The sequence below is a fragment of the Spodoptera frugiperda genome, chromosome 29 (genome assembly GCF_023101765.2).
Source record: "Spodoptera frugiperda isolate SF20-4 chromosome 29, AGI-APGP_CSIRO_Sfru_2.0, whole genome shotgun sequence".
NCBI classification, from domain to species: domain Eukaryota; kingdom Metazoa; phylum Arthropoda; class Insecta; order Lepidoptera; family Noctuidae; genus Spodoptera; species Spodoptera frugiperda.
In genome coordinates, this window is record NC_064240.1 from 5,144,601 (window position 1) to 5,163,923 (window position 19,323).

At 33.8% G+C, this 19,323-nt stretch overlaps 1 protein-coding gene across 7 annotated transcripts in view; it reads left to right on the top strand.

Moving 5' to 3' along the window:
* The window catches only part of LOC118268510 (disks large homolog 2), a 44,718-nt gene extending 25,682 nt beyond the window's left edge, over nt 1-19,036 (top strand). For 3 of the 7 annotated variants that reach the window (XM_035583035.2, XM_035583036.2, XM_050706237.1), the window contains exons 5-11: nt 4,768-4,848; nt 6,718-6,918; nt 7,291-7,429; nt 7,768-7,837; nt 10,502-10,739; nt 11,403-11,560; nt 17,943-19,036. In XM_035583035.2, the coding sequence (XP_035438928.2) occupies nt 4,768-4,848; nt 6,718-6,918; nt 7,291-7,429; nt 7,768-7,837; nt 10,502-10,739; nt 11,403-11,560; nt 17,943-17,946 (891 nt within the window). In that variant the 3' untranslated portion in view covers nt 17,947-19,036. Of the gene's footprint in view, nt 1-4,767; nt 4,849-6,717; nt 6,919-7,290; nt 7,430-7,767; nt 7,838-10,501; nt 10,740-11,402; nt 11,565-17,942 lie in introns of those variants that run through there. The other 4 variants (XM_035583038.2, XM_035583039.2, XM_050706236.1 and 1 more) reach the window with 4 other exon arrangements.
* Nucleotides 19,037-19,323: the final 287 nt, after the last annotated feature.

A 19,323-nucleotide genomic window follows, 5' to 3' on the forward strand; every position in this document is an offset into this window, starting at 1 on the left:
CAAGTTTTAATAGAAAATTATATACTTGACTCATTGCGTTTAGTAGGTTTATAACAATGTGTGTGAAAACTTGCCAACTTGTTATATCATTTTTAACTGAGGTCTGTGTATGGAACTTGGTACTTATTTAGATCTCACTTCTTTTATAGGCGAAGCATTCCAATATTATCGAACTTGGCAGCCTTTCACATTTATGTTTTGGGTGGGATACATATATACGTACAAAAACTTAGTGTGAACTTCTACTGGGAAACTGTTTCCTATGCTACCCACGCTCCAAATATTTGAGATCAAACAAATATAGGTTGAAGAAGGTCAAGTCAACTTGTGCAATCTATTTCAATTGGAAGTCTATTGTGACCGAGTTTTTAATAGTTTTAGGGGTATCGATGTTCGGTGGGGGAAAACTGATGTTATACATATAATGATTTTCATGAAAAGTAATTTCACATTTTTGTAACATATTTTGAGCGATTATTACAAAACTGAATTTTAATATTTCCTCCTAAAGAGAGCGCTAATAAAGGTCAAGATGTCATATTTAAAGAAAAAGTATTTTCAAGCCCGTTTTACGTCTCAAAAAAATATTATATTATAGAACGAAAAAATAGATTCTAACATTCAATAACCTTGTAATTTGGGTTGGGATAATAAGACCCTTACGGAGAAATACCTTCATTTTCATAAAATTAGTTCTTTAATAATTCCTTAAAGTAAAATTATGAACATCTCGTATCTTTCTACAGCTAATAATATCTTATTCGGACCAATTAAAATTCCTAACTTAAATCTGCTGGTAATATTTGATCCTAAAATAATAAATTTATGAGGATAGGTGATATTCTTATTAAAAATAATAATAATTGAACCTAATCTAATAAAACAAAATTCATGTTCTTACGATTTTCACGTCATGTAAACCATTTTATACGAAAACAAAAAAAAGTAAAAAAATAAACATGAGGCGGAAAACTTTTTTCACGTAGGCAGGCACTCAAAAACTGTAGGTACAAGGAACTTATTTAAAAGACATTCCTTAAACTTTTCTTGTTTAATGAAATTCCCTGTAACGTCGAATATTTAATTTGACAAGTCCATTTTTATATTTTCATGGTCAAATACCTGTTTTTCGGAGACGTCCTTGTAATTAAGCAAGACTTGTTTCAATAAAAACAGAATAATACGCAGATTAGGCATATGTTATACACTTGTCTCTAGCAATTCTAACGAAACCATAAATGCTTAATATTTCAATTACTAATTTAGCAAAGAGTGAGCTTGATTAGTTTCAATAAGATTTATTGAGTCCAAAATCATAAACTCATTATTTTTAATATCAAACAAGCCTTCTTTCAGACGTTATGGCAATTGAGCATATCTTTGAAAAAGCATTTTGTATAAGTAATATTATATATTTCAATATTTGCCAAAACATCTATCAGCTATAGCTAGCCAGCTAGCTAGCTAGCTATCTATAGCTAAGGGGAAAATCATCGACTTTGGCAAGCAGTGGCTTCTCCCGCCTTGGATGAGGTGAGAGAGAGAATGTCAGACTTAGTGACCTGAAAACCTCCCCGTTCCTACTCTTGGCTATGGCGGATATGTTTATCTCGCCGTAGAAGTAAATATAATTAGATAAAAAAGATCTTCGCAATATTTGCCAGACACCGAATTTAATACCTATAATAATAATATACGAACGCCATCACCAGAACGTTAGCAACTGCCAAAATTGTACTGTTATTTGCGAGTGAGTTACGAGAGAGATGAAACTAAAAGTAATAAAGGGTAGATTACCAACAACAGATTAGAGTGAATAACCGCAGTTTATGTCTGTCACTGAACATAGATAGGTATTAATAGCCGACCCAACTTCATAAAGGTTAATTTTCAGAGCACATTCATAATAAATTTGACCTCAGTTGTTGATATTCTAATTTTATAGCGACGTTACTGCAAATTGCCTGGTTGAATGGCTCGTTGGCTTAGTAAAAGGAGATGAAAATGATTGATAGCATAAGTTATTTAAAATGGTCCTAGGTATCCTAAAATTGAGACCAGCCTGCGAGGGTTGAATCTGAATTTCGCTCTCGCTTTGCCCAAGGCGTGAGAAAACATTTAAATATTTTCCTTTGCCAAAAATCTTCCGAAGGATGAGCAGCAGCATTCTCCAAATTTTCGGAGTCTGTACTGTGATTTTCAAGTTACATATTAAGCGTGGAGATCAATGCCTATTTCTTATTTCGAATTCAATTCAGAACTAGATTCTAGTAAATTAAGTGTAATTAGAGACTCTATATGAAATTATTTTAAGCATTTTAAATAAGAAAATTATGAAAGAAAAATATACCTACGTATTTTCATTCTCGGAAAGACAATATACATAACATTATGTTATAAAAATATCGTTTATGAAGTTTCGTCTTAAATTACTCTACCGTACTATACCGTAAAACTTCCTAGAATTTGCTTTATGTATTTATATTCATAAAAAACGTAATTACTTTGTATGCTTTATTTAGCTCTGATGGTAACAAATATTACAAAAATATTCTTCTTAGTTCTTTAGAATGTCATCATAACTACGTTGTGTGAGAGCTAATAAATTAAACCATAAGATAAGGCTGTCCCACTCCTATGTCAGCCATTATAGTTTAAACTTAATTGTAGATCACACAGTAATTACGGTAGTAACAAGTTTACCGTGATTACGTACACGATTGTTTGGCGAATTGTTTCATCTACACAAATTACCATAGTTCAACATAATAAAGCGATTTAATCATGTGGGTAGACACAGGCATACGTAAGTAACCTCCATTATCTGGCCAAAGAGTTACGAGTCCTATTTATACAATACTAGCTACTCCGGCGCCGTTTCACCCGCTGATTATTGCGTACGACGCGTCGCGTTCCGCGTGCATCTCAAAGGGCTATCAGACCACCACTGATGGGGTCCAGCAGAGCTAATGTCCGGAGCTGCAGACTATCTAGCGGGTTACCCAGGCTCCGGTTCACAAAGCAGATCTGTCAGTTCTGACACTTTTGGAAAAGACATTGGATGATTTTCCCCTGTCAAAAAAAGGCGTGATGTTTTACAATAGCCTTCCCCGATAAATGGACTATACAACACAAAAATATTATTCAATTCGAAACAATACTGTCGGATTAAAACAAACAAATTTTTCAGCTTTATATATTTACAAACAAACAAATAAAGTTTTTTCTTTATAATATTAGTGTAGAAGTACAGAGTACAAAGAATAGTAATAAAAGAAAACAATATATTCCGATAAGTACACTGAGTACAGTCACATAAAATTCATTTTCATTTGCAAAGAACAATTTATTTAATAAAATTATCATATTTGTAAATAACACATAAATTACGGTTCTAGCTGTTTGTAATTCAATCATGAAGAGAAGACAAATAGGTGTTTTGTTACAAGGAAAATGAAAATGAAAGGCATTTCAAAGGTTTTCCGTTCAAACACACAATACATGGTTGTTATTCATGTTATTTTATTTTAAAGTCAATTATGACATCTGTTTCACTTCAAAGAATAATGGTCGATAGGGTATGAAACAGAAATATCCATTACTAGCAACCCGCCCCAGCTTTGCATGGGTGCAATGGTGATATATTATGCATGTATTATACATATAAAACTTCCTCTTGCATACAAAGGGGCATAGGGACAGAGAAAGCGACTTTGTTTTATACTATGTAGTGAAGTCTAGTATTTTTTATAGGTTGGTACACGATCAGACGTATCATCTGATGGTAAGCCACCGGTGCCAGTCATGCACACCCGAAATACTAGTCTGGAATCACAAATGCGTTGCCAGGCTTTTAGGGATTAGGAATTTAAGGATCGGGAATACTGGGTGGGAAGGGGGATGGAATTAGTAAAAATAAATATCTGATGCAGAGGTTTCTGTGGTTCAAGTATTTCAAATAAGTGAACAGTGAGATATTTATGAATGAAGTGATTAATTGCATTTACGTTAAATAATAATTATAACGCCTTTACAAATGAAAATAAATTTCAGTACACCTTTGGAGTGAAATAAAATGAGCAATAACGATAATAAATTAATGACATAATTTAATGACCATACAAATTAATTAAATGACCACAAAACGTGAATGATTGTGACGTCAGATTTACACTTTACTTTAGTATAATGAATTAATCCACTAGGTACCATGTACCATTTATTCCTGAGCCTATAGCCAAATGCCACTTAAGAACATGTCTACCGAGAGACTAGAAGTCAATATGACACTGACAAGTGTCAAAATTTATGTCAATCCCGTATAATTTAGTTTTTCACTTTCTTTGTAGACAAGCGCTAAATGGCATTTGGCTAGAGATTCTGATATTCTTTGAAAACTAGATGGTCGAAGTGTGGGAGAGCCATGCTTTGGCACGAATGGGCCAGGCGAGTGATACCACGGCCTCACAGAAAAATGACGTGAAGTAACACTTGCATTGTGTAAGTGAGGTTACCGGAGGCTCAATTAGTGCTCTTCCCAATTTTCACAATTCCCGATTCCCCAAAAACCCTTAAATTAAAAAGCCCTAAAAGGCAGGTAATGAAATTCTAATGCGTCTGGTGTTTCGGTGTTCAGGCGTGAAAAATTACGAGTATGTTCATATCGTTATACCAACGAATCTTCGAAGATTTTCTCATCGGTTGAGTGTTGTAATAGAAACTGGCATTTAATTAGATAAACATGATGTTTTATATGTATGTATACAGGTAAATGACATTTCTGTGGAAGGAGCGCCGCACTCAGTCGCAGTGGACGCACTTCAAAAAGCTGGAAGCGTCGTTAGATTAGTAAGTTAAGCAATGCCTGCGCTTTTTAAAGCATAGCTCTTCTGTAATTGGCTGCTTCATACTTCGCTTCATCGCTTTCTCTAGCGCTGTCGTCGCTAATGGTGCATCTCTGAAGTTGTTGACATTTTTGCTTACGATTTTAAATTGCGCTTCTATTGTGTTGTAAATGTAGTGGGACAAGTCGAATCTTTATTGCCGACGTAGTTGAGTAAGATCAGAGTAAGATATGGTTTTAATCTTTTAATAGGTATCAGTGGATTGATGTATTTTGCAGTTTGACTTTAGAAATTGGATGTGATTTTAGACGCTAACTGAGTAAGTAGTCAACTCGGACCACATGCCTACGGCCCATTTGGGACGAGTTGGGGAAATTAAAAATAAATTAAATTTTTAGTGGTCAACTCGTCCCACTATTTTTTTTGTATGGATCTTTAAACTTTATCAATGTTTGGTACAGTTAGCAACACAAGATTAAAAATATTTTTTTATTGTTTTGTTTCTTTACTTTCGTTTTATTTATAGATTATTTCATATTACAACATCCTTACGAAGTAGGAACCTCTTTTTTAGTGTCGGTTAAATCATTTAATAGCTCAATTTATTTTAGCAATCGCATAAATTCATGTGTTATCCAAACTTACTAAGAATAGTAAAATGTTTGGCTTAAACAATGGTCATGGCAGTCACTTATGAAGTAAATGATAACATAGATAGAATGAAGTTCCTAGAAAATCTTTTGTTTTCAACAAAGTAATAGAACTTTATTATTTCCACACTAACCCTATTGCTACTGACTGTACCTTATCTCATTGTGGTAGTGACGTGGGACGAGTTGACCACTAAAAATATTATTTTATTTTATTTTCTGCAACTCGTCCCAAATGGGCCGTAGGCATGTGGTCCGAGTTGACTACTTACTCCGCTAACTAACTTCTTCATTTGCAACACCGTTATTTCTGTAAACACAGATGAAATTTGGCTTTTTGTATCAATATCCTGGTTTATACGTCGTTTTTCTTGTGTTATGAGTGTTAATAAGTCACAAGTTTCATATACATATATATCAGTACAGGGAACGAACATAATATATTATTAGTTCCGTAAAGGGACCAAATTAAACCACGATAATTCGCCCACCATACTCTCGCCTGCTTATAAGCTTAATATATTTCTTGAGTTTGACACCGTCAAAATGTTTGTAATTAAAATCAGCGATAAATTACTTTTACTTCTGAAACGTAAGGCTTTAATATTAATTAATTTAAATACATTGGCAATCAAAGCGGATTCATAAAAAGTAATGGAACTGTAAATACATCCATGAACGCTGTTGCAATTTATAATTTTAACATCAGAATTTTGCTGTTATTAAAAAATCCTTTGACTGCTAAATCGTAATACGAATTGAATGAGACAAATTATAATGAACTGTAAATATAATAAATTAAATTCTTGAAAAAGTACGTATTTAATAACTTCCTTTGAGACTTTTTAAGCACGAACATATAAGTACTAATACTAATTATAATAATTTTCTAAAACTTTAATTTACAGTATACCTATCATATGTATATTATAGGTAAATTTTAAAATAAGACGTAACAAAACACGACGAATTAATGCTTATACTTATTTTCTTTCTTTTCATGTGTAGAAAGACACGCTGTTGTTTATTTCTATAATACACAGCTGTTAAAATTATTTGGTTTCCAGTATTATTTAATTTTTATAGTACTAAATTAAACTTCTTATAAGGTATCTAAACACGTATTAGCTGCTTTCAATGCCAAAAGTAAAACTTACGCTAATATGAACCTTACAGTAATAAAACCAGTCTGAGCATTTAAAAAAATTGTCTGTATTCACCAGCGAGTGCGACGAGCTCGAAGACCAAGGGTGGTGACCCTATGGCGAGGAGTAAGAGGTCTTGGCCTTGGTATAGCTGGTGGGGCTGATGATGCAGCAGGTGGAGGAGGCATCTTCGTATCCCATATTGCCGTGGGTGGAGCAGCCCACCATGATGGCAGATTACGACTCGGCGATAAAATTTTGGCTGTCAGAGACAAAGATGTAAGTGAATGCTAAAGTAATTCGAATCTGTTAGTTTACTTTTCACACTAATCGTCGTACTCAAAATTATTGAATACTTAAACTATTCCTTATTAACGATTTAGTATCAAAAACAATTGCTAAGGACTGGGTTAAGTAAATTACTCTGAGTACGGCGGTTAACACTTCAAAATAAGATTGTTCTTACATTTTCAATATGTTTGCTAACCGAACTGTGTTCAGTACTGAGTTTAAACCAGACTAAACTGATTTTTTACAATGTACAAAATGTACAATGTTGATACTAAAATGTTTGTTGGTCCAATGTCAGATTTTTGGCATGTAACGTTGATAATAATTGTGGTTTTAAAATATATTTTCTTCTTCCTTTAGGGTATTGAAACATCTCTAATTGGTGCAACGCACGCTCATGCAGTATCTGCCCTGAGAAGTACAGGAGATCAAGTCACGCTCATAGTGTTATCAGCCGGCTCTGTACCACCTGTCGCTAAAACCGCTCCACTATACTCAAGTACGTAACATTACCGAATTACCTTTATCTGATTTTCATCATCAATCTTCAGTAGCACAAATAAGTCGTAATGATGTAATTATAATCTAATGGTGTTTTTAACTCAAATAATATACAGTTGCCTAATAATAATAAGTATCCAATTGAATTATTGTCGCTTTTTTAATAATGGATGATGCGTACTCAATACAACTCGACGATCAAATAAGTAATGAAAATTTTGCCAAATCCTTTTGGTAAATGTACAACCCAAAATACCTAACCTGGGTTATATTCGTATATTCAACTGTATCAAAACAAAAAGACATGAAGTTTTAATCCTTTTTCCATTTGTTTAGCCAAAACTCAAGCCACGTCGTGTTCAACGCTCCACGAGTTATTAGAAGAGGAACCGAGTGAAATACCGAGGTAACTTTGACCCTTCACAACAACCACAATTTCAAGCCAACAGCCTACATTTACCCGAGAGATTTATAGCACAAATTTCTCAACCCAAATACTCAGTTATCATAAACTATCTTTTTAGGACATAATATTTTCTATGTTTATATGTTACTTTAATACGTGTTAAGAAAATATTTGTTTAGGAAATAATATTTTGGCCTCGTTTCAGTAAATCATCCATTTGTTTTTGTTAGTACACTAATAGAAAACGTTGAAAAACCCACACTAGGATTTTCTTCTGTGTCTGTGCTCTACCTCTCTATCCCTCTTCTATGCGTCTACAAACATACAATTTCACATGCATATTATGACACTTAGACCCGAAACAACAATTTGAGGATCACACAAAGAGGTGCTCTGTTCGTGAATCCAACCCGCTAGACGTTCCATGGCAGGCGTCATCAATGACGCAATTTCAAAGTAGATTTTCAATAGTCAAAAATATATAAATATTGAGTTGAAATATTCAGTTACCTATGTCTTTAAAACTTTTCGTTTTTGGCTCTTGCCCCGAAGAAGTTCCTTCTTGGAAAAAAAATTGCCGCGTAATTTTTATCTAACTTCAGAAACGAAGTTTTTTATGTTATCTTGATCTTGTTTTCCTTATAACAGTTTTTAAATATAATGTTTTTTAACCAATGTTTAAATAAAAGTATACGTACGTACGTTACGTACTTACGTAACGTAAATAATGTACTTTTATTTTTAAATATTATATTTGATATTCAGTTCCCTAATGCCCGGTTTCTGAAGATACCAGTTATATTGCCACTAACTATCGATTCAATAAAGTTATGGAAAAGATAAACCTCGGTTAACTATTCTTGCGTTTCTCAATGCCCGAAGAGCCGTTCGATAACTATGAAACCGATAGCTAGTTCCTTATTACGCCACTAGATGGGTCTCATAAAAAAATATCGAGTAAAATTAATTATATCAATTTAATTATTTGTAAATTATTATTAAATATTTTATAATAATTTAATTAATATTAGATATGTGGCCACAAATAGTTTTAATTATTATTTACAATAATTATAAATAAAGAGGCGGCATGATCGACATCACTGACAGTTCTTTAAAAAATAAACTGTCAAACTCATTAGGAGTTAGAGCAATGAGGTTTTACCAATTATCTATACATATAATAAATCTGTAGAAGGGTCAATTCTGTACATTGAAAATATTGAAAAAATAAATAGCAGGGGGTGTTACTGGATCGATACCAAACCCAAATATGTAATTTTTTTTTGTCTGTCTGTCTGTATGTTCAGGCATCACGTGAAAACTAACGGTTCGATTTCGATGAAACTTGGTATAATTATACCTTACTATCCTGGGCATAAAATAGGATACTTTTTATCCTTGAAAAATACGTAGAAAAAATCTTTATTTTTCAGTTTTATTCTACAGAACGCGAGCTCAACAGCAGTAGCTCAATAGAGGGATCTCCTTAATTATTATGGGCCTCGCCGTATTTGGGTCCAATCAATAGATATTTATAAGATGCCATTGTCAGAGTTACTCAAAATGGAGAAATAAAACTTCCACGCGAGACCGACATCCGCGCGGACGGAGTCGCGGGCGGAAGCTAGTATATAATATCATTGAGTTAGAGTTAGAGCAGGGCTGATCATTTCACTGTGGTGTACAGTGTTACAGTATTCTTCTCAAAACGATATCCCAATTTAAATTCTTCATCAGAAAACATTTCGAAAGGATTTCTCCTACTTCGTAAGTTTCGGGGTATTGATATATTCGAAATTAACTCCAGTACTTCCACATCAGACTCTGATTAACTGCTGGTATTCATAATGCTAATATATTGTTAAAATATTTAGTTTTCCTGATAATAGTTTTAAATAATACGTATAAACATAAAAGTTTATGTAGCTTATGTCACAGAATGAAACGTCAAATAAAGTTATGGAACCGATAAACGGCGAGCATTGGTCAGTTAAGTTAATCGAAGTTTATTCGGAGTTTAACTGACATTACGTTGTTCAGAAACGCACATTCGTAGGTTATTGAACCAATAGCGCAAATGAATAGATAAACTGTCGATAAAAGTAACTCAGAAACCGGGCATAAGACTTCTAAGAATTTGTAAGAATACATATTAGAAGCAAAGTCAAAGTCAAAATCAATTAGTTCAATTAGACCGGGCACTATTGAATGTCAAAGCATTTTGTTTATTAAGACATTTTCTAAAAGGCTCAACACAACTTTCAATAATTAAGAATTACTTCTTGAACAATATTCCGTTAACTACAGAACAAAGACAATAAGTTTTGGACACTGAAACTTTCTTTCCTTCACTACCACTGGAAAACCGCTGAACACGCCTTCCGAAACTTAACTTTAACAAATCTTAAATTTAAAATCAGTTCAGTAGTTTTTACACTTAAACAAATTCAGTTTTCACATTTCCTGGGACAATGGCCAATTAAATGGGAATAATTTATTTTTACGCATATAAATATAACATGAAAACGGATTACTATAATCGCTTGCTGGTTAATTAATAAGTTGCAATTGAAATTGATACGTATTCACTTATCGATAAAAATGAAAATTAAATGTTATTTGTGAATTGAAAAATTGTACATTTTCTGCTATCGACCACAGATGTGTACGCATGGTCAGGCTTGTACGGTCTGGCTCACGCCTCGGGATGGACATCGTCGGAGGGCTGGGAGGAGAGGTGGAAGGCAACACGGATGAGGACGCCTGCGGAGTGTTCGTGTCGGGTGTTTCCGTAGGTGGGGCCGCCTACGGCATGCTACATAGAGGCGACAGGATACTAAGCGTCGACGGCAGAGACCTCACAAGGGCTACGCATGAACAAGCCGCTGCGGCACTGAAGGTATCTATCTATATATAGATTTTGTAAAAATGTATTCAGTCCGTTAGTTAGGTAATGAAATGACACGTATTTTTTTATTTTATCATATAAGAAAACAATACTTACACAAAAGGAATACGAAGTTTAGGAGTGAAATCTAACTACGGTACATCACTATTGAGTATAAAACGTACTCAAAAGTGACGTTACGTGACATTTCAAACCAATGTTTCGTCGAAAGTTCTTCTTTCTGTAAGAAAATAAACAATGCATGACTAATATTTTAAAATTATCTACCAGGCGGATATTAAAATAAAAATGACTCATCTACCCTATTCTTTATGAATCCACCCTTTAACTAATTAAAGCCCTAATTGCACGAGCGCTTTTTTAGCGTTGCGTTGAAAAAAAAATCGTTTAAATTCTTTATTATATCTATGGTTCAAATAAAACAAAACGCAATTTAATCTTTAACACCCAAAACCCAGCGTTGAAAATACCTTGAAGATATGAATACTTACATACAAGTTGATGCATTAGTTCTATTCGCTCAATCAAATCCCGACCTTATTGTCTCAAATACAAAACTTACTATCAAAAGTTACTTTTGTGAACATCTTCCAACTTACCCGCGATAATATGAAGTGTCCTTATATTCTATTCTGTTTTGTCTCTCCACTCAAGCAGTACTCGGGCGCCACGGTGACAATAGCGGCGCAGTATCAGCCGGAACAGTACGAGAGGTTACGAGCACGCATCCGAGCGATCAACGCAGCGGCCGCCATGTCGCCTCGCACGAGACACGTTCCCGTGCATCCTGACCTACACGCTATGTACCCAAGGTAATGGTCCAAGGAAATATGTGAATTGTATATATGTAAATAAAATCTATAAAACGAATAATAACTAACCTCCTCATCTAGGTTTTTTTAAATATAATAATTTTTGTCGTGTTAGTGTTTTTTTGTAGCCTATTTACTAAAACAAATTCATTTCATTTAATTTGCTCACCCCCTATTACATGGGACTTATAACACAAATGGTGAAAAGTGGGTGTATAGCGGCATTACGTATCGTAATGGGCACCTCTGCCTACCCCTTCGGGGATAAATGGCGTGGCGTTGCTTTCATTTAATTTCATAACATTTACACCTTAAGGTCCGAAAGCTTGTCGCGAGATTTGAGTGTTCGTTTTTCTTTAGTTTGAAAATTTAACACCTTGTATGCAAATTGAAAATTTAACTCTCTATAGAGAGTCTCTCTTCCGAGTTATATGTACTTTCTAAGATTATTTAGACACCACTGACAAACGGTGAAGGATAACATCGCGAGGAAACCTAGGCTTATAATTTCTAATTATAAGTTTGAAATCGCCAACCCGCATTGAGCAAGCGTGGTGATTAATGGTCAAACCTTCTCCGCGTGACAAGGGGCCTTGGTCAACATTGGCCACTAATAGGCTGTTGATGTTGTTGTTGATCATAGTCATATACCGACAGTGAAGAGGTTAAACAGCTAATGGCATTGATAACATTATGTGAGTACAATGCGAACATTTACTTCTAAGTACCTTGTCTTATGTAAATTTAGTATCAAGGGACAAACTAATGGCATCGATTCAGACTATTGCATCGTTTTAGTATGTAGGTTTTAATGTGTAAACGTTCTTTGTTTTTAACGAAAATATAACCCTTTATTATAAAGCTTTATGAAGAGGCAAGTGAAAGGAGAGTAGGGAGGCCTATGCCAGTGCCAGTGGGACAACCATGGCTGAAAAAATGAACAAAAAATAACCCTTGATTGACTCTGTAAACCGACCAACTTACTGTATTTATACCATTATTCAAACCCTATCATAAGTGTCCTATGCATGTATAAACGCTGTAAAAACGCTTTAGTAGATGATATACCATTCGCTTGATCCTTATCATATTTAAAATTAGTTTCTGCCAGCGGCTTCGTCCACTTTCCAGTGGGGTAAAAAGTAACTTGACTGCTACTCCAGTACAGTAGTTGTGTAGATCATAATCTACCCCTATTCCAAACTACATCCCTATCCCTTCAGCCGTTGTGAGGCGAATGTGTAACAAATATACACACTCACAAACTTTTCCATGTCTAATATTAGTAAGAGTAGCAGTAACTAAGGATTTACTTATTCGTATTCAAATGACACGACGGCCATTTTCTATATAAAAATAATTAGCTGTTCGTTAGTCTCGCTAGAACTCGAAAACGGCTGGATCGATTTGGCAAATTTTGGTCTTGAATTATTTGTGGAAGTCCATAAAAGGTTTAAAAGGTGAGAAAAAATATGTTTCAGGCGGCACAAAGTTTGCCGGGACAGCTAGTTAAAAAATTAAATGGTCAAATTAATTAAAAAAATCCAAAACAAGACACGTCAAACACGAGAATGGTCGACGAGTACAAATAATTAGCACTGCAAGTCAACCCTTTTAGGGACCATTGTCATGCAAATTAATTGGTTATGTTAATTAGTATATTGGCAGGCGAAATATGAGATACTGACAGGTACGAGTATGAGTACGATTTGAATTAATCATTTGAATTATGTTGTAAAGCCACTAAAAGCCATTCATATAATTATGTAATTTAAACTAATCGCTGCATATATTGTCTTTACACTGTTATATTGATAAACTGTGATTGGCTGATTTTTCTTTAGATATTCTACAAAAATATTCACGCTTACTACTATATTGATTGAAATATATACCTATCTTATTTTCTTAAATTGTTTGAATAAAAGCCCGACTAGTTTTATTTTTGGACGGGATTCATAAGGATGATTTGCATGACGATCGATACTGTGATGACTGATAAATTGTGAAGCTAGTTTCACAGCTTAGCTATTAACATCTTCGTAGCGTAGCTACTTAGCACATCTCTGGTGGAAAAGAATTCTAAGAAACTCGAAATCTTAATGGATCATTTACTCTTTCCTTCGTTGTTTCAATTTCGCATTAATATTTATATTACCGAGAAAAATTTTCTACGGTAAAAATATTACAATAACAAAATTGCCCAATTTCAGAAAATAATAAAATAGTAAAACCCGTTGGTCCGGGCTGACTTTACGAACTGTTTTTACATTCAAGGAAAGGTTTAAAATAACACCCCGGGGGTATACGAATTTACTATTTTATTGAAGACGTAGAGAAGAATAAGAAACAGAATCCAATTCTAAAATGTCCGCTTCTGTATTTATAGAAACAGTATAAACTGCGGGCGAGATACTATCGGTTGGGTATAAACACGTATCGAACTCCGAACGAGAACAAATGTAGAATAGATTTCCAACTTATTCCTTAAATGGAAAAAGGAGTTTGCCTTGTCGTTTAATAAAAGAAAATTTAAAAGAATTGACAATAAACATTTTATAAAAATGAATAGAAATATAGCTATCACGTTTTATAGACATTCTCTACGTTAAGCTAGTCTAGTTTCTAGTCTTACTTGTATGGTCTAGTTGTATTTAGTGAGAATATTTATCATGTTAACGAATATTTGGATTAGAGCAGTAAAAACGTCTATCAAAAGCGTTTCCAATCATACAAATGTATTTGTTAAGACTACAAAATAATTCATAATTTCTCAGGGACTGTGTACACATTTGGGATTTACGCTTTAGGCGATATTGACATAGGAAATTGCTGGCTTCAATCCAAATTTTCCGGAAACTCTCATTCAGTCTTCATTAGCAACTACAATTAACAGCACGGAGCTTGCTTTATGAGCCCATTTCACATTATGTTATAATTTCTGACGCCATTCTCTGGGACATTTTGTTTGAAATATGTTATTCATTCTTTAGTAAAATGGAACTGCCAAGACTTGAAGACAGCTAGAAAGTTAGTATGCAATGCTTTGAATTGCATTGTTATGATTTACATACGAGAATTTGTAAAAGAGATTACAAGTGGAGGGATTTTGTTCAAGGAATTTTTATGATATTCTTTTATAAGAAGGCGCGGAAGGTTCTTGTAATACTCTAGGTACATTGTTGTAGGTTCGTAAAAATTACCTTAGAAATTCACTACACGTACTGATATTCTATCAACGTTACGGAAATTAGATTGGGCGAGCGGAGGCCTGTACTGGGAAATAAGGGTTACGGCTCCCATACTTTACGAATTCCTATTGTAGTCTTATCGGATTTTTTTTAGTAGCTTTTGGTTTTAGAAAGAAAAAGTGAATTCATGTTCATTTCTTATTATTTTATAATAATTACTATACTTATATTCATATTTGGACACGTTTGTAATAAATTATATTCATATTTTTTTAATAATTTTCTTCTCTTATTTTATTATAAAATCAACTTTAACTACAATTTAATACCTGTATATTGTGTCCAAAAATTATAATGAATAAACTGTTTACGCCATATTACATACTATTTCTAATACATAACCTATATAGGATAGTTTACAAAATAATTAAACTCATGGGAACATGAGTAAGAACTAGTATCTGCAATACTAGTAACAAGTTAGCCGTACCGGTGGAATTTGAGTTCCCATGTTGAAACTCGGTTGGCTGGAACTAATCGGAAAATGGAAGCCCTTAGGAGATTATTGTAGTGTTGCCCAGCAAGAGTCTTGCAAGTCTCGCATTTACCAATTAGCCTTAACTTTATTTTTTTATACGATTATGATTTTACTGTATCAACTACCTGGTAAGAGTCTTGCTAGTCTCACAAATAAATACCTATTAGTCTAATGCAATTTTTTATATGTTAGGTGCTTTTGATCTTACAATGACGAAACAGAGTAGCTAGTATACTATATTTTGAAGTTGTTTAACAACGGCCACACCTTACAATATAACTGTATAGTTAAATCTGCACAATACAGTTAATACTACAGTTAAATCATAATCGAAAAAATAATAAAAGTTGGCTAATTGGTAAATGCGAGACTTGCAAGACTCTTGTTGGGCAACACTAGATTATTGTTTGTGGCCCCGTATTCATCCATCCGTCTGTCGCTAGGTTATAACTCACGATCCGTTTATCCAAGTTACATGGGCGATTAATTACATGGAATACCGTAACAAAATCACGTTTCAGCATTTTCGATTTATTTAACTTTTATTGTGGGCATTACGTAATGTGTTTATGTGATTGTCTCTTTGTTATATAAATTGTGTAGTTTGTGTTATATGGGGCTGACACAATTTATTTATTTTATGTACATAGATAGTGATTGTTTAACATAACTATATATTTACTTTTTGCCAGTTCACATTAAAAGAGAGCGCAAATATTTATCGGTGCTTTACCATGTTTTACTGAGTATTTTAACGTCTACATATTTTTAACGTTGCTCCACATTATAATTTTCACATGTGTCGAGGGTACGTTTACAACTACATAATTTCACAAATACATGACACCCAGAACGATCTGTGGATCACACAACGCGGAAACTATGCAGGCAATTTTTATTATGTTTTTCACCTTACGTAATAATTTGACGAGGAACTCGACTTTAGTTTCAAGCCATGCTAGACGCTCATATTCATGAGCAGCATTCTGCGACACACGACGCAGCGACTGTCGTACTGCTACTGGCGTGACAGTCGTCGTGGATTAGCCGAAAATTAATTTAGTGTCTTAAGACATCAACAATTTCAAAAATACTAATCACCATCTAGAAATATTTCGCGATGTTCTTAATGGTCAACAGTGACCTAGTTTTGTTAAATGATATAATTATAATTTTATTATTAAATTAACGCTCGATTACCTGAATGATCGATTATTAATCAGTGTAATTAGACATTGTGGGTACAAAGCTTGATAGCCCTGGTCTGAATGCACTGCTACACAGGAACTTACGCTAAACATTAGGACATAATTGACAAAGGAGCAATGCTAGCAGCTATGAAAGGCTATTTGACTGATTGATTCGATTAAGATAGTGAATAGCTACTTGAAACACACCGATTTTGGTGTTAAATTGGGAAAAAATCATACTTGAATAAATAGTGTTAATTTTTCGTACTTAAAAGCAAGCATAGACTTCGAACATACAGATATGGTTTAATTGTAGCATTACTGAACTCTTTTGTAACTACATTCAAGTTTCATACATACATACAAGATTCACATTTTCATTTGACTCATATACTCACACTATGGTGTGAGTCACGTCAATTTTATTATATTGCAACAGAGTAAAAATATGTACAAAGTTCACTCAAACTATATCAATAAAATAATTTTAAGGAAAAAAATAATAATATCAGTTACCTCTTGATTTAAGATACATACGCCGCACTCAAAGACATTTAATGATTACTTAAACTATTCTTTTATAAACATTTTAATTCAAAACCAATTACTAAGGACTGGGTTAAGTAACCGTTAAATGACTGAGTACGGCGGATAGTTAAATAATAAATAAAGCCCTTCTTTTATACAGAGGTGCCATAACAGTTCATGACAAAGAATTCTCAACCTTTCTCCTAACCAAACTCCAGAGAGTAAGAATGTTTTATTCAAAGTGTAAACATTGGATCTTGTTCCTTTCAAACATATTATGTTATTCAAACGACACTTGATTTATCGTTTCACAATGCAATTGAACTGTCAAGCAGTAAATGTTTGAATCGATTTTAAAGTGGTTACGTCATACCCTTTTATCGAGATTATAGCGAAATGTTGAAACCTATATCCGATTTTAGATTCGTAAAATGCTTCACTCTACATTGTATTTATAATATTGTTATTTTGCTTTGATGATTTCAATTTAGGCGAATTTGATATTCATTCAAATATCGAAATATTGTTAGTTATTAGAATAATAATATTTTATTGAAGTATTGTAAAAAGCCCATCATCAATAGCATATAAGTTAAAAAATGCCTCATCTCACCCAGAGAAGGTTTGAGCATTAATCACCACCCTCGCCTAATGTGGGTTGGTGATTTCAGACTATAGAAATTATAAGCCTAGGTTTCCTGACCTTGCTTTCCTTCACTGTTTGTCACTGATGTCTAAAATAATCTTAAGAAAATATTGGTAATTTGGCTTTGGTAGGTATCGATCCCAATAAAAAGCCCATAAACGCTCAAATACCATGTGATTGTTACCACATAATATGTACGTAATTATGTTATATGTTTAATTAATTTGTTAGTGTCCTGTCCCAACTTCAATTTGGCAGATGGTTTAATTTTTTTCTCTTTTGTCCACAGATAGCAGTGAGCTGCTTGTGAAGCTGACCATTTAATAAGAACTGAGAATTAGTTAGTGAAAAATTTATTACTATGTATGATAAACAATAAAAAATATCAATTTGAATAAACGTGGCCGAATGGCATCCCTTTTTATCAAACTGTTTATTGGTAAATCCTCTATATTAGTGGCTCTAACATATATTAGTATTCTCGATATATTGCAAAGCAAAAAGTTTCAATCAATCCTTTATTTGCTCAATAAGCAACGTCAGATACGTATATTCTTTTCCTAGAGGCGTATAGATCACGAACACCCATAAAACTCCCGTTTCGCATGTCGACGTTTGGCAAACGTCAGTACACACGATTGTGTGCGGGCGAGGATTGTTTGTACTCGGCCAAGTTTGCCTGCAAGTTTCCGGTTTTGTCCTGCAAATTTTCGGGTTTTCAATCCACAACACAGCAATTTGGACAGTTGTACGCGCACTCGCTTCCGACAGTGGTTTGATATTCGCCGTATAGACAGAAATGTGCAAAAAGGGGTCTTAAAATGAAGAAATAATACGCAAGCTGAAACCGTTCGTGCGACATAGCGTGTCGACCCTAACCCATCGTTCCCGAGACATCCAACAGACGTGTCCCACTGAATCCCACTTGAGCCCGACTGACTTATTACCCGCATCGCCGATACCTGAATAAAGACGTAAGCTTCGGTTATGTAAATATAACTTAGTGACGGGTGTTGGGCGCCGCCATACTACTTACAGACATTTTCTGCTCTCGTTTTTAAATTGAAATATGTAAATCTCATGCTTTATTGCCGTATAGCATTTTAAGTCTTAAATATAAGTACATAGAGGCACTGCTTCTTTGACAAGCTTTTTTAAGGTTGTTTTAGTTTATAGTGTGAGAGCCACTTACACAAACTGTACATATTGTTCGGAAGATTTATTAATCTTCATACTTATATTGTAATCATTGTGAATTCTTAACTAAGACTATTTCCAATGTAAGTTGTTACACGTAATCTTTTTGGACTGTGATATTAAATTAACATTCGTATTGTCATTGTACGGTATAATTGAAACTGAATATACGACATTGGAATGATATTTGTTTTGTTTATTTCCTCAGAAAATATCTACTAATGGACTTATTATGTTTCGACAGCGGAACAAAAAAGGAAAATGAATAAAAATGCTTTAATTGTGTATGTTGAAAAACAAGAAAACATCATTATTTTATTTTCAATCTGCACTTTATAAATAAACTGAATGAAATTTGGCATATTAAAAACATCAGGAAGTAATATTTATGTTGTTATTAAAATAAAGGTACTTGAGATTGACAGGGGCAATAATAAAAAACAACAATGTGCCGCATAATAAATTCTAAACAA